General features: G+C 36.7%; 1 protein-coding gene across 9 annotated transcripts in view; it reads left to right on the top strand.

Moving 5' to 3' along the window:
* EML5 (EMAP like 5) overlaps positions 1-14,167 on the top strand; it is a 209,296-nt gene that overhangs the window by 168,519 nt on the left and 26,610 nt on the right. For all 9 annotated transcript variants that reach the window (XR_010123781.1, XR_010123780.1, XM_063651965.1 and 6 more), the window contains exons 28-29: positions 12,394-12,472; positions 13,878-14,007. Coding sequence is in view for 7 of the 9 variants with exons in the window: in XM_063651965.1 (XP_063508035.1) it covers positions 12,394-12,472; positions 13,878-14,007 (209 nt within the window). In the remaining 2 variants the exon portion in view is untranslated. The remainder of the gene's footprint in view (positions 1-12,393; positions 12,473-13,877; positions 14,008-14,167) is intronic.

The raw sequence follows: 14,167 nt of genomic DNA, 5'->3' as shown, positions 1-14,167 counted from the left end.
AAAATAATCCAGGTTTAGTGGTGTGTGTTTGTAGCCCCAGCTACTTCAAAGGCTGAGGCAGGAACATTGCTTGAGCCCAGGAAGTTGAGATTGCAGTGAGTTATGATTGGTGCCACTGCACTTCTACCTGAGTGTCAGAATGAGGCCCTGTCTCAAAAACCCACAAAAAAACAAAAACAAAACCCTATTGGTGGTAACACTATGTGTTAACACTAGTGGTTTAGGGATTTGTACGTATTTATAAGGTTGATATGATTCATCTTATTTGCTAACTTTTATAAATGTGTGTGATGAGGTTGGAGGAGATAATAAAAATTGAATCCAATACCAAGTATTTTTTAAGAAGTATGTGAGCAGTATTGTGATTTAGTTTTGAAAAGGCCTGCCTATCCATGTGCCTTTCTTTATTCAAGCATAGACAATCCTCATTTCAAAAATTTTCCAAAAAAGGCAGGCTGTCTTTAATGGGAATTATTGGTCTTAGTCTAGAATCAGCAAATAAAAAAGTAAGGACATATGCAAGGCCATTTTATGAGGAGAGATCACTTTTTTTTTTATTATACTTTAAGTTCTGGGATACATGTGCAGTACCTGCAGGTTTGTTACATAGGTATACACGTGCCATGGTGGTTTGCTGCATCCATCAGCCCATCATCTACATTAGGTATTTCTTCTAATGCTATCCCTCCCCTAGCTCGCCACTCCCTGACAGGCTGCAGTGTGTGATATTCCCCTCCCTGTGTCCATATGTTCTCATTGTTCAACTCCCACTTATGAGTGAGAACATGTGGTGTTTCTGTTCCTGTGTTAGTTTGCTGAGAATGATGGTTTCCAGCTTCATCCATGTCCCTGCAAAGGACATGAACTCATCCTTTTTTATGGCTGCATAGTATTCCATGGTGTTTATGTGCCACATTTTCTTTATCCAGTCTATTATTGATGGGCATTTGAGTTGGTTCCAAGTCTTTGCTATTGTGAACAGTGCTGTAATAAACATTCATGTGCATGTGTCTTTATAGTAGAATGATTTATAATCCTTTGGGTGTATACCCAGTAATGGGATTCCTGGGTCAAATGGTATTTCTAGTTCTAGATCCTTGAGGAATCGCCACACTGTCTTCCACAATGGTTGAACTAATTTACACTCCCACCAACAGTGTAAAAGTGTTGCTGTTTCTCCACATCTTCTCCGGCATCTGTTGTTTCCTGACTTTTTAATGAACACCATTCTAACTGGTGTGAGATGGTATCTCATTGTGGTTTTGATTTGCATTTCTCTAATGACAAGTGATGATGAGCTTTCTTTCATATGTTTGTTGGCCACATAAATGTCTTCTTTTGAGAAGTGTCTGTTCATATCCTTAGCTTTTTGATGGGGTTGTTTCTTTCTTATAAATTTGTTTAAGTTCTTTGTAGATTTTGGATATTAGCCCTTTGTCAGATGGATAGATTGCAAAAATTTTCTCCCATTCTGTAGGTTGCCTGTTCACTCTGATGATGGTTTCTTTTGCTGTACAGAAGCTCTTTAGTTTAATTAGATCCCATTTGTCAATTTTTGCTTTTGTTGCAGTTGCTTTCAGTGTTTTAGTCATGAAGTGTTTGCCCATGCCTGTGTCCTGAATGGTATTACCTAGGTTTTCTTGTAGGGTTTTTATGGTTTTAGGTCTTACATTTAAGTCTTTAATTCACCTTGAGTTAATTTTTGTATAAGGTGTAAGGAAGGGGTCCAGTTTCATTTTTCTACATACGGCTAGCTAGTTTCCCCAACACCATTTATTAAAGAGAGAATCCTTTCTCATTGCTTGTTTTTGCCAGGTTTGTCAAAGATCAGATGGTTGTAGATATGTGGTGTTATTTCTGAGGCCTCTGTTCTGTTCCATTGGTCTATATATCTGTTTTGGTACCAGTACCATGCTGTTTTGATTACTGTAGCATTGTAGTACAGTTTGAAGTCAGGTAACATGATGCCTCCAGCTTTGTTCTTTTTACTTAGGATTGTCTTGGCTATATGGGCTCTTTTTTTAGTTTCATATGAAATTTACAGTAGTTTGTTCAATTCTGTGAAGAAAGTCATTGGTAGCTTGATGGGGATAGCATTGAATCTACTTTAAATGAACAAAGATCAAAAAAGACAAAGAAGGGCATTACATAATGGTAAAGGGATCAATGCAACAAGAAGACCTAACTTTCCTAAATATATATGCACCCAATACAGGAGCACCCAGATTCATAAACCAAGTTCTTAGAGACCTGCAAAGAGATTTAGACTCCCACACAATAATAGTGGGAGACTTCAACACCCCACTGTCAATATTAGATCAACGAGACAGAAAATTAACAAGGATAATCAGGAGTTGAACTCAGCTCTGGACAAGCGGACCTAATAGACATCTACAGAACTGTCCACCCCAAATCAATAGAATATACATTCTTCTCAGCACCACATCACACTTATTCTAAATTTGACCACATAATTGGAAGTAAAACACTCCTCAGCAAATGCAAAAGAACAGAAATCATAACAAACAGTCTCTCAAACCATAGTGCAATCAAATTGGAACTTAGGATGGAGAAACTCACTCTGAACCACACAACTACATGGAAACTGAACAACCTGCTCCTGAATGACTACTGGGTAAATAACGAAATTAAGGCAGAAATAAATAAGTTCTTTGAAACCAATGAGAACAAAGACACAGCATACCAGAATCTCTGGGACACAGCTAAAGCTGTCTTTAGAGGGAAATGTATAGCACTAAATGCCCACAGGAGAAAGTGGGAAAGATCTAAAATCAACATCCTAACATCACAATGGAAAGAACTAGAGAAGCAGGAGCAAGCAAATTCAAAAGCTAGTAGAAGACAAGAAATAAATAAGATCAGAGCACAACTGAAGGAGAGAGAGACACAAAAAACCCTTCAAAAAATCAATGAATCCAGGAGCTGGTTTTTTGAAAAGATTAACAAAATAGACTACTAGCCAGACTAATAAAGAAGAAAAGAGAGAAAAATCAAAAAGACACAGTAAAAAATGTTAAAGAGGATATCACCACTGATTGCACAGAAATACAAACTACCATCAGAGAATACTATAAAGACCTCCACGCAAATAAACTAGAAAATCTAGAAGTGGATAAATTCCTGGACACATACACCCTCCCAAGACTAAACCAGAAGAAGTGGAATCCCTGAATAGACCAATAACAAAGTCTGGAATTGCAGTAATTAATAGCCTACCAACCAAAAAAAGCCCAGATGGATTCACATCCGAATTCTACCAGAAGTACAAAGAGGAGCTAGTACCATTCCTTCTGAAACTATTCCAAACAATAGAAAAAGAGAGACTCCTCCCTAACTCATTTTATGAGGTCCGCATCATCTTGATACCAAAACCTGGCAGAGACACAACAAAAAAAGAAAATTTCAGGCCAATATGCCTGATAAACATTGATGTGAAAGTCCTCAGTAAAATACTGGCAAACCAAATCCAGCAGCACATCAAAAAGCTTATCCACCACAATCAAGTCGGCTTCATCCCTGGGATGCAAAGCTCATTCAACATACCGACATCAATAAATGTAATCCATCACATAAACAGAACCAATGACAAAAACCACATGATTATCTCAGTAGATGCAGAAAAGGCCTTCCATAAAATTCAGCACCCCTTCATGCTAAAAACTCTCAATAAACTAGGTATTGATGGAACATATCTCAAAGTAATAAGAGCTATTTATGACAAACCCACAGCCAATATCATACTGAATGGGCAAAAACCGGAAGCATTCCCTTTGAAAACCGGCACAAGACAAGGATGCCCTCTCTCACTACTTTGATTCAACATATTGTTGGAAGTTCTGGCCAGGGCAATTAGGCAAGAGAAATAAATAAATGGTATTCAAATAGGAAAAGAGGAAGTCAAATTGTCCCTGTTTGCAGATGACATGATTTTATATTTAGAAAACTCCATTGTCTCAGCCCAAAATCTCCTTAAGCTGATAAGCAACTTCAGCAAAGTCTCAGGATACAAAATAAATGTGCAAAAATCACAAGCATTCCTATACACCAATAATAGACAAACAGCCAAATCATGAGTGAACTCTCATTCACAACTTTTACACAGAGAATAAAATACCTAGGAATCCAACTTACAAGGGATGTGAAGGACCTCTTCAAAGAGAGCTACAAACCACTGCTCAAGGAAATAAGAGAGGACACAAACAAATGGAAAAACATTCCATGCTCATGGATAGGAAAAAATCAATATCGTGAAAATGGCCATACTGCCCAAAGTAATTTAGAGATCACTTTTTAATAAAGTCTCTGAGCTAGATGACAGATTAAGAAATAAATTGTGAAGCTAATATTTTCAAAATCAAAGGTGGTAAACAATAAAAAGGGATATGGAGCATTGAATGGCATGGACTTCAGAAGCAAAGAGGTTTAAAGAACAAAAAAGGAAAAGATCCAGAAACAGTAAGAAGGAACAGAGGGAGTGGGAGGTGGGAACAGCAGTGGGAGGTGAGAACAGGGTTGTGGTGAGGAAAACTTTATTATGAAAAGTTAGTGGACAGTTTGAGGGAGAAATTAAAAATAAAAGGGAATTCATTCACAGTTGAACAGGATTTGTAGAAATTCAAGTGAATTTGTGGCCATTTAGGATAGCGCTGAAGAGTTTTGGAACTCAGAGAGATAGAAATGACATTACAGGAAAGCTTTGTCAGAGGGATTTGAGTTTGCACCTATGGGTTTTATATTCGGGGAAAGGGATGAAGTTAAGGTGAAAAACACATTAGTAATGGGGAAGGGGAGAACTGAGAGATTTTGTAAATTGACTGACCCCAGCGTTGCCAGGGAAGCTCTAGATGCAGTGTTAAGGACACAGTGCCTCCTCAGCTCCTTTTCCAGGTGTCATTTGCTGATGGTATACCTCATGTACCTCAGATCATAGCAATGGGAGGTCACCTAAGGAAAGGGGATGGAGAGTGATCATCCAGTTTTTCATTATGTATAAAGAGGCAAAGTATTAAATTAGGGGTGTTTTTAAGAAAGCACAGTATACCATAATCTAAGTACTTGTACAGAATTCCATGTTTCAAGTAACTTGCTAGAATGCAGCATCATATAGTACAAAAGACATGAATTCTGGAGTCAGAAAAATGGGTAAAATACTCATTTTTATCATTACCAGTTGTATGAGTTTGAAAAATTATTCATTCTTTCTGAACCTCAGTTTCCTCAGTGGCAAGATGAACATTATAATCCCTAACTTATGGTATATTTCAAGTTTTAAATGAAATAATCTAAATCAAGAATTTAGGTAGTAGGTCTTCACTAATGACACCTTATCCCTTGGAATGAAATAAAAGTTAACTGAGGAGATACCTGGTAAATACTTAAACATTATTTCTGAAATTAAATATTCACAAAGCAATAAGCACTACATATGTATTTATTAGATAAATACAGATAAATATGAAAATGTAATATTATTTAAATATTCTAATTAGAATATTTGAAGTATAGTGTTTAATATGACTTAGGGAAAATTATGTCTCCTAAGTAATGAAAAGTGAAAAGTGTTCTATGGGGAAGAAGGGGCTCTAGACATTCCCATAAATTTCTTTCATCTGTTATATTGATTTTTTAAAAAAATTATTTATCGGATAAATTTGGTATGTCAGAAAATGTGACCTAATTTTAATCTGTAGTCTGCTTCATTCACGGTAAAACACTTAAATGTAAATTTCCACCCATTGCTGAAGTGAGGCATGTTCTGACAGATGGAAATATTTTACTACTCATGAAGAATGATTAACACTGTCATAACTGAAATCTTTGATGTTAGCTTGTATATTCTGCAGCTAACTTTTTCTAAATAATTTTTCAAATTGCTTTGCATTTTGTTCTCAATTTACTTCAGAATTTGAACCCTGCTAAATATTTTGAAAATGACAAGGTGTGGGGAGGGAGAGAGGGGGTCTGTTGGCCCCCGTGGCAGTGTCCAAGCTCTACTCTTTGCCTTAAAAAAAAAAAAAAAGAAAGAAAATGACAAGGCAGAAGTCATTAATGTGACTTCATTTTCACAAAATGAAAAAAAGTCAAAGGAGATTAAAAATGAAGAGGTTTATATCTCTTTTACCAACTTAGAATATTTGTGAGGAGATAATATGGTTCATGGTTTATTTAAATAATTGCTTTTTAAGTAACATATATTACTGTCATAAATATGAAACAAAACACTTTATACGCAAAACAGGCCAGGTGCTGTGCTTCATGCCTGCAATCTCAGTGCTTTGGGAGGCTGAAGTGGGAGGGCTGCTTGAGACCAGGTGTTTAGCAACAGCCTGGGTAACACAGCAAGACCCCATTTCTACAAAAAATAAAAAAATTAGCCAAGAATGGTACTACATGCCTGTACCAGGAGGTTCCTACTCAGGAGGCTGAGCAGGAGGATTGCTTCAGCCCAGGAGTTGGAGTGTGCAGTGAGCTATGATCGCACCCTTGCACTCCAGCTATGGCAGCAGAGTGGGATCCTGTCTCTGGGAAAATAAATAAATGAAAAAAAAATTAAAAACAATTAAATACTTATCAAATATCCACTTAAAAGGAAAAATGCTTCTGATGACAATAACCATTCTATTTGGTTGATACTTTTGTGGATTTTTTTCCTAAGTGATAATTTTACCTTTTTCTTTTTTAATAAATGTTTTTGTTTTTGTTTTTTGTTTTGTTTTGTTCTTTTGAGACAGAGTCTTGCTGTGTCACCCAGGCTGGAGTGCAGTGGCACGATCTTGGCTCACTACAACCTCCGCCTCCTGGGTTCAAATGATTCTCCTGCCTCAGCCTCCTGAGTAACTGGGATTACAGGCACGCACCACCACACCCAGCTATTTTTTGTTATTTTTAGTAGAGATGGGGTTTCACCATGTTGGCTAGGCTGGTCTTGAACTCCTGACCTCAAGTGATTCACCCACCTCAGCCTCCCGAAGTGCTGGGATTACAGGCATGAGCCACCTTGCCTGGCCAATAAATGTTTTTATAACAAATATTATGTATTTAAAGTAGTTAATTTTTGTCAAATTTCCAGTATTTGTGAATAAAAATATTTAAATCAATGTTTAAATCAATGTGATGTAAGTTAGACATTTTTGTATTTCCTTAAAATTCTGTTGACATGTTGCCTTTCTTCTGTTTGCTAAAATGCTATATTCTATTCATCATCAATTTTTATGTTTTCCTACTTTTTTCCCCCTTGCTCCTTTTGAAGGCAGGGAGTAGTAAGGTAAGTGTTTTATAAAAGAAAATATTTTATTCAAAAATTTACCCTTTATTTTATTCTTTATAGTATTTTAAGGTATTTTTTCCCTATAAAACATTTAGCTACATTTGTCAACAAAGCATTATAAAATGAAGTAGGACAAATTCTATAAAAGAGTTGCATTTTTAGATAGCACATATGGTTGTTATTATAAGGGTCTTCATTATGATAAATTGTTTTACATATGACTGTACAAACTACTGCAATGCAAATGAATAGTTTTGGTTTTCTTTAAGTTTCAGAGGCTCATAAAAACAAACCTAACCACACATATATTTAAGTGAAAGACTATTCAATTTTAAACCTGTTAAGATGATTTAATGCATGTTTAATCTATTCATTTAAAAAGATGAAAAGAGGGTAACTATGGTATTTGTATGTTTAATAAAATGACATGTAGGTAAAGACTCTTTGGGGTACTTTTATATCTACCTTTGGTGATGTGAAAATGTCTTGAAAGAGTTTCTGAAACAACAGTGTGGAAATGGCTAGTCTGTTTTATAAGTTAAAAAAGGTATCATGGCTGGGCACGGTGGCTCAGGCCTGTAATTGTGGCTCAGGCCTGTAATCTCAGCACTTTGGAAGGCCAAAGTGGGAGGACTGCTAGAGCCTGGGAGTTCAAGACCAGCCTAGACGACATAATGAGACCCTGTCTCTACAAAAAATAAAAGTAAAAATAAATTAGCTGGGTGTGGTGGCAGCCCTGTGGTCCCAGCTACTCAGGAGGCTGAGGTGAGAGGGTCTCTTGAGCCTGGGAGTTTGAGGCTGCAGTGAGCTGTGATTGCACCACTGCACTCCAGCTTGGGCAACACAGCAAGACCCTGTTTCAGGGGTGGGGGGTGGCGGGGGGAAGGTATCACTAGGAAAATGCTGGGAGTTAAGGATGAAAACAGTAGACTTGAGACCAGATTGTGCAGAAACTCAAATAATAGGCACCTGTTAATATTATATCTACAGCAGGAATCCATCATCTGTTTTAAGCAGAGTGGTGTGTACAAAGATATGAGTCCAGAGTATGAAGCAACCTCTAAAATGGGCCATAAAATCTTACACTATTTTAACAGAAATAAAGCAGCCGGATCTAGCCTCACATCTAGAATAACTTACTCAGTACTGATCTCTGCATTTTAAAGGAGACTTGGATAGTTTATAATGGGCTAGAAGAAAGCACAGGAGGAAGGAAGGTTGGGAGGCCACTTCATATAAAGAATAGTTAGTTAATTGACCGGGTGCAGTGGTTTATGCCTGTAATCCCAGCACTTTGGGATGTTAAGTTTGGAGGATCGGTTGAGGCCAGGAGTTAAAGATCAGCCTAGCCAATCTGATGAGGCACCGTCTCTACAAAAAAAACTTAAAAAAATTAGCAGGGTGTGGTGGTGTGCACCTGTGGTCCCAGCTACTTGGGATGCTGTGGCAGGAAGATCTCTGGAGCGTGGGAGGTCAAAGCTTAAGTAAGCCATGATCACACCACTGCACTCTAGCCTGGGTGACAGAGCAAGACCCTGTCTCAAAAAAATATGATAATTATTATTCTGGGAATCTTGTTTCAAAACAAGAAAACTAGATGGAGATATCATTGTTATCTTGGATATGAATGGCTTTTTACGTAGAGACCTCCCTGTCACAAGCAGTATTTATACAGAGTTTAGATGACCAGTTGTCATCAATGCTGTACAATGATTGTTCTAGACATGTAAAGAAGGTTCCTGGTCTCAGTGGGAGAATGGATGAAATGACTTTTGTGATTCCTTCCAATTTTGTTTTGATCATTATGCTATTAAGAGAGAAAAAAAAACTTTTTAAAGATTACTTCTTTTACTAGCAAAATTCTAAATTCAGCATAGTCCCGAGTGACTAAATCTGCCTGCTTGGATTCACTGACTGGGGAACCCTCTTAGGTCAGAACAGGTGGAACTTAGGCTCTTTAGACAATTTCCTTTGAAGTATCTCCAGTGCTACCAGCTTTTTAAATTAACATTTTAGTGCCAGTGCCCATTCTTAAAAACAAAAATAAGCTTAAATGTTTTGTTTAAAATTCAGATTACATTGCAGAAAAATAAGAATGGCAAGCTTTAAAGTTCACAACATGAAATATATTGAATTCTCATTTATTTGTTTTTTTCTTTTTTCACCTTTCTTGTGATTCACTGTTATTAATGGAGTAACCTTTTTTTTTTTTTTTTTGGAGACGGTCTCACTCTGTTGCCTAGGCTGAGTGCAGTGATGTGATCACAGCTCACTGCAGCCTTGACCTTCCAGGTCAAGTGATTCTCCCACATCAGCCTCCCATGTAACTGGGACTATAGGTGCATGCCACTAGGCCTGGCTAATTGTTGTGTTTTTTATAGAGATGGGGTCTCACAGTGTTGCCCAGGCTGGTCTCAAACTCCCAGGCTCAAGCAATCCTCTTGCTTCGGCCTCTCAAAGTGCTAGGATTACAGGTGTGAGCCACTGTGCCCAGCCTTATGCCTTTTCTTTATTCTTTTTTTCTTTCTTTTTTTTTCTTTTTTTTTGAGATGGAGTCGCGCTCTGTTGCCCAGGCTGCAGTGCAGTGGCGCAGACTTGGCTCACTGCAACCTCCATTTCCTGGGTTCAAGCAGTTCTCCTGCCTCAGCCTCCTGAGTAGATGGGATTACAGGTGCGTGCCACCATGTCTGGCTAATGTTTTTGTATTTTTAGTGGAGATGGGATTTCACCATGTTGGCCAGGCTGGTCTCAAACTCCTGACCTCGTGATCCTCCTGCCTCGGCCTCCCAAAGTGCTGGGATTATAAACTAAAAACAACAGGCCTTTAATATTATGCAATATAGTTGTCTGCATTAAACTTGTTAAAATATTTTATTACAGGAGGTATTTCACTAGTGTTTTCAATTCAAATTTATGTTGTAATCTTTTTCCCTCTTTATCTGCTGCTGAAAAGAGGTTCCAGGTAATCCTCTCTTTGCTGTGTTTACAAAGCCTAACTTTGTATTATTGTCATCTTTCATATTTAGCATTAATGGGATACTGTTACTTGGTGTTCTTTACCTCTCTTCACAGTTTTGCACATTTTTTTTCGTTTGGAATTGGTATCACTGAAATTAATAGCATCTTAATTATTGGACTTACTCTGTATAAGTAACTGCTTTACTAAAACTTATCCATTCAACTTGTATAATTTTATAAGTCATATAATTTTATTTTAAGCAATGATATACCTTATATAAATGATATTTATAAAAATTAAAATATGCTTAAATGATATTTATAAAAATTAAAATGTGGCTAATTGTTACATAGGATTATATAGATAAAAATTACCTGTTTATTGTTTGGGTTACATTTAAAGCTGTCAGACAGTAACATAGAATAATGTTCACCAACAAAATTGACTTGGGGAAAAAAGCAAGGCTTCTATCATTCTTTGAAATGGTTCTATCAGAAATATTTTTAAATGTTAAATATGATAAATTCAGTTTTATTTTTACTTGTGGGCATCCAAAAAAGTATATGAAGAAGGTTTGAAACCAAAATTTCTATAATAACTTGAAAACATTGTTTATGTATTCTTGAAAAGGATGTTTACTTTTTATGACACCAGTCGTGCTTATATATTTTACATGCTGCCTCATATTGCGTATCAACATCCCATTCATTTCTTATTGGATGTTTAAGATATAGCACATTTACTTTTATTGATGTATAACTTGACAACCATTTTGAAAATGCAAGTATATTTTATGACTTTAATTTTATGAGACTTGTTCATAAATGTTGGAGTCTTTTACATGGGAAGGTTAATTTGTATTTCCTGATTTAGGTGTTACAAATTGAATATTAACTTAAAATTTGGAAAGGGATTGGTGCATGATTGATTTAAATTCAATGTTCCAGTTATTCAATATTTGAATAATGGTTGAGATAAAAATAATAAACTAAATTGCATTTTTTAAAAAATTAAAGGTTCTAGAGAAGAGCTTCTACATTTAAGTAATTCAAAATGTGAACTCAACACACCTGTTGGGACACGGCACATTATAAATAGATCCTGAACAGAGAAGAGGGGCTAGATTTGAGATTTGACAGCTACTATGTAGGTGAAGTTGATACATTTTTAGTAAATAGTGAGAATAAGGGAAGAGAAAGAGTTGGAAGCGATAATAATAGTTATTTCCTTTTATAGTGTGTTGTATGGTTTACAGTGCTTTGTGACTATAAAATGTCTTCCTTGAGTAACCATCTGATGGCAATGCCATTAACCAGTACTAGGGACTTCAGCAAGTAGAGAAGGTGAAGGGCATGGAGAAACAGATAAGTACAAATTTGAACTCAGATGTGATTTATGTTGCTAACAGTGTGGAACATTCATAGAAGTATTACGAAAATTCACTTTCAAGAAGGATGTATTCAATACCTGCCATGTGAAGATACTCTGTTAGATACTTTAGAACAGTAATCCAGGCTTTGTTGTTAATGTACCCATCAAGAAATATTTGAGTATGCTAAATTAGCATTTTCACATGTTTATAAACAGTCTACTCTTGTGCTGCTATGTTATTTACATTATGACACGTACACCAAAGAAATTAAAAGTAAGGCTCTGCACAGTGGCTCACTCCTGTAATCCCAGCACTTTGAGAGACCGAGGTGGGCGGATCACTTGAGGCCAGGAATTCCCGACCAGCCTGGCCAACATGGCGAAACCCCATCTCTACTAAAAATACAAAAATTAGCTGAGTGTGGTGGCACACACCTATAATCCCAGCTACTCGGGAGGCTGAGGCAGGAGAATCGCTTGAATCCAGGAGGCAGAGGTTGCAGTGAGCCAAGATTGCGCCACTGCACTCCAGCATGGGCGACAGAGTGAGACTCTGTCTCAAAAAAAAAAAAAAAATGAATAAAAGTTGTAATATTTTCTTTCTACCTTCCTGCTTTAGAAGCTCTCAAGATGAAGAGGGCAGTCTAGTGGACCACAGAATGGGTCATCTTTGGGAAGGTGTGACAAGACACCTTTCTGGGAGGGATGGTGTGAGAGGCTCAGTGAAGGCACTGAGTGCTGCATGCCTTTCCTCCTCCCCACTTCTCTGTTGCAGGCCTCCAGTGAGCAGGGCCCCACCACAGCCAGAGAAACTCCAGACAAACAACGTAGGCAAGAAAAAGAGACCTATAGAGGTAAGGAAAACTCATTTTCCAGTGTTACTGAAATGTATCCCGAGTTCCTTTTTATAAAACACCCAAGTGTTGTCATTAGTTTTCATGAAAATCAGTGTATTGAGTACTCTTTTTTGTTTGACTTAATTCTTATGTAAGTCTGAGTTTTGGATGGATATTCTCTGTTTCTCTTAATGTTTTAAATTAGTCTTCCTTTTACTTTTCTGTGAATAATACCCTAATTGAACTGTATCTCAGAGGAGTCCTAAACCTAAGTATGTGTGAATGATCTTTTGCTTATAGAAGCACAGACACCTTGGCAGTATCTAAAATTTAGTGGCTTGAATTTGTAAATTAAAGAGTAAGTACTTATACCAAATAGGAATTTTGACCCTGTGCGATATATTCACTGTACGGGGTTCATGAAGCCTATTTCTCCTTCTGTCTCTGCTTCCAGCCAAAGTAACCTTACATAATAATTGAGGAAGAAGGAAGGCTCTTCAGGCATTTCATAATCCCAGTAGCAGCAGCAAACAACCAAACTCTGCTAAATCAAACGTAAACAAGGCATAAAGCTGTGCGATGGTGATTGCTGTCATTCCCTCCCCAACCTAGTCCTACAAAGTCAATGAAATGTACCTTTTCAGTTGCAGAATTATCTGCTGGAACTTTAGGATGAATTGTCAAAGACAGTATACTTAGTTTTTGTCCACCGATGATGAATGTACTGTTTGGGTTCTTCGAAGTATGTGACTTGGGCATAATTTATCCTGACTCTTGTATGTAGGTCAGATATTTTGATTAACAATGAACATAAAATTTTCTTCTTTTGGACACAAAAAATACAGTCCCTCTATGTCCATGGGGGATAGATTCCCCCTGGGGATGCCAAAATCCACAGGTGCTCAAGTTCCTTATATAAAATGGCATAGTAATTTGCATATAACCTATGCACATTCTCCTGCATACTTTAAACCATCTGTAGATTACTTATAATACCTAATACAGTGTAAATGCTGTATACATATTTGTTATACTATATTGTGTTTTAAATGTTATTTTTTATTGTTTTTTTCCCCAATGTTTTCTATCAGAATTGGTTGAATTCTTGGATATGTAAGGCCAACTGTACCTCAGTGTTTACATGTGAAATCTTAAGAATCAAAGTTCTTGGAATCAGACTACCTTGTGATTCCATTTTCCTTTTCATAACTTTATATAGAAAAGTATAGAATGTATGTTTAAGCTGCCCAAAACAGGTTATATAAAGAAGTATGAGTAGCTTAATTTTGTGTATTAAGTTTGTAAAACATCAAAAATGCATACTCCATTTTGACTGCAGACACTAGTATTATGTATACAACAAAACAATGGTGAACATTTAGACATGAGGAAGAATATAATGGTTTTATTATTATCATTATAGGATCTTGTGTTGGAGCTCATTTTTGGTTATCGAGGCAGAGACTGTAGGAATAATGTTCACTATTTAAATGATGGTGATGATATAATTTATCACACTGCATCCGTTGGAATTCTGCACAATGTTGCTACAGGTAGGAAACCCTGAATCTCCATCCCTCTATCACTTTTTTTAACTTAGAAATTTTGATCTAGCAGCTTAAAATCTTTGTTAAAGCTATAAATAGTAATTGAAATGTAGGAGAAACACTCCAGAATAAAAATATTTCATATTTCAGAACTTTCTAGTAATAT

Source organism: Pongo pygmaeus, chromosome 15 (genome assembly GCF_028885625.2).
Source record: "Pongo pygmaeus isolate AG05252 chromosome 15, NHGRI_mPonPyg2-v2.0_pri, whole genome shotgun sequence".
Classification (NCBI taxonomy): Eukaryota; Metazoa; Chordata; class Mammalia; order Primates; family Hominidae; genus Pongo; species Pongo pygmaeus.
The sequence above is the reverse complement of the archived record's forward strand: the minus strand, read 5'-3'. Positions and strand labels throughout refer to the sequence as shown.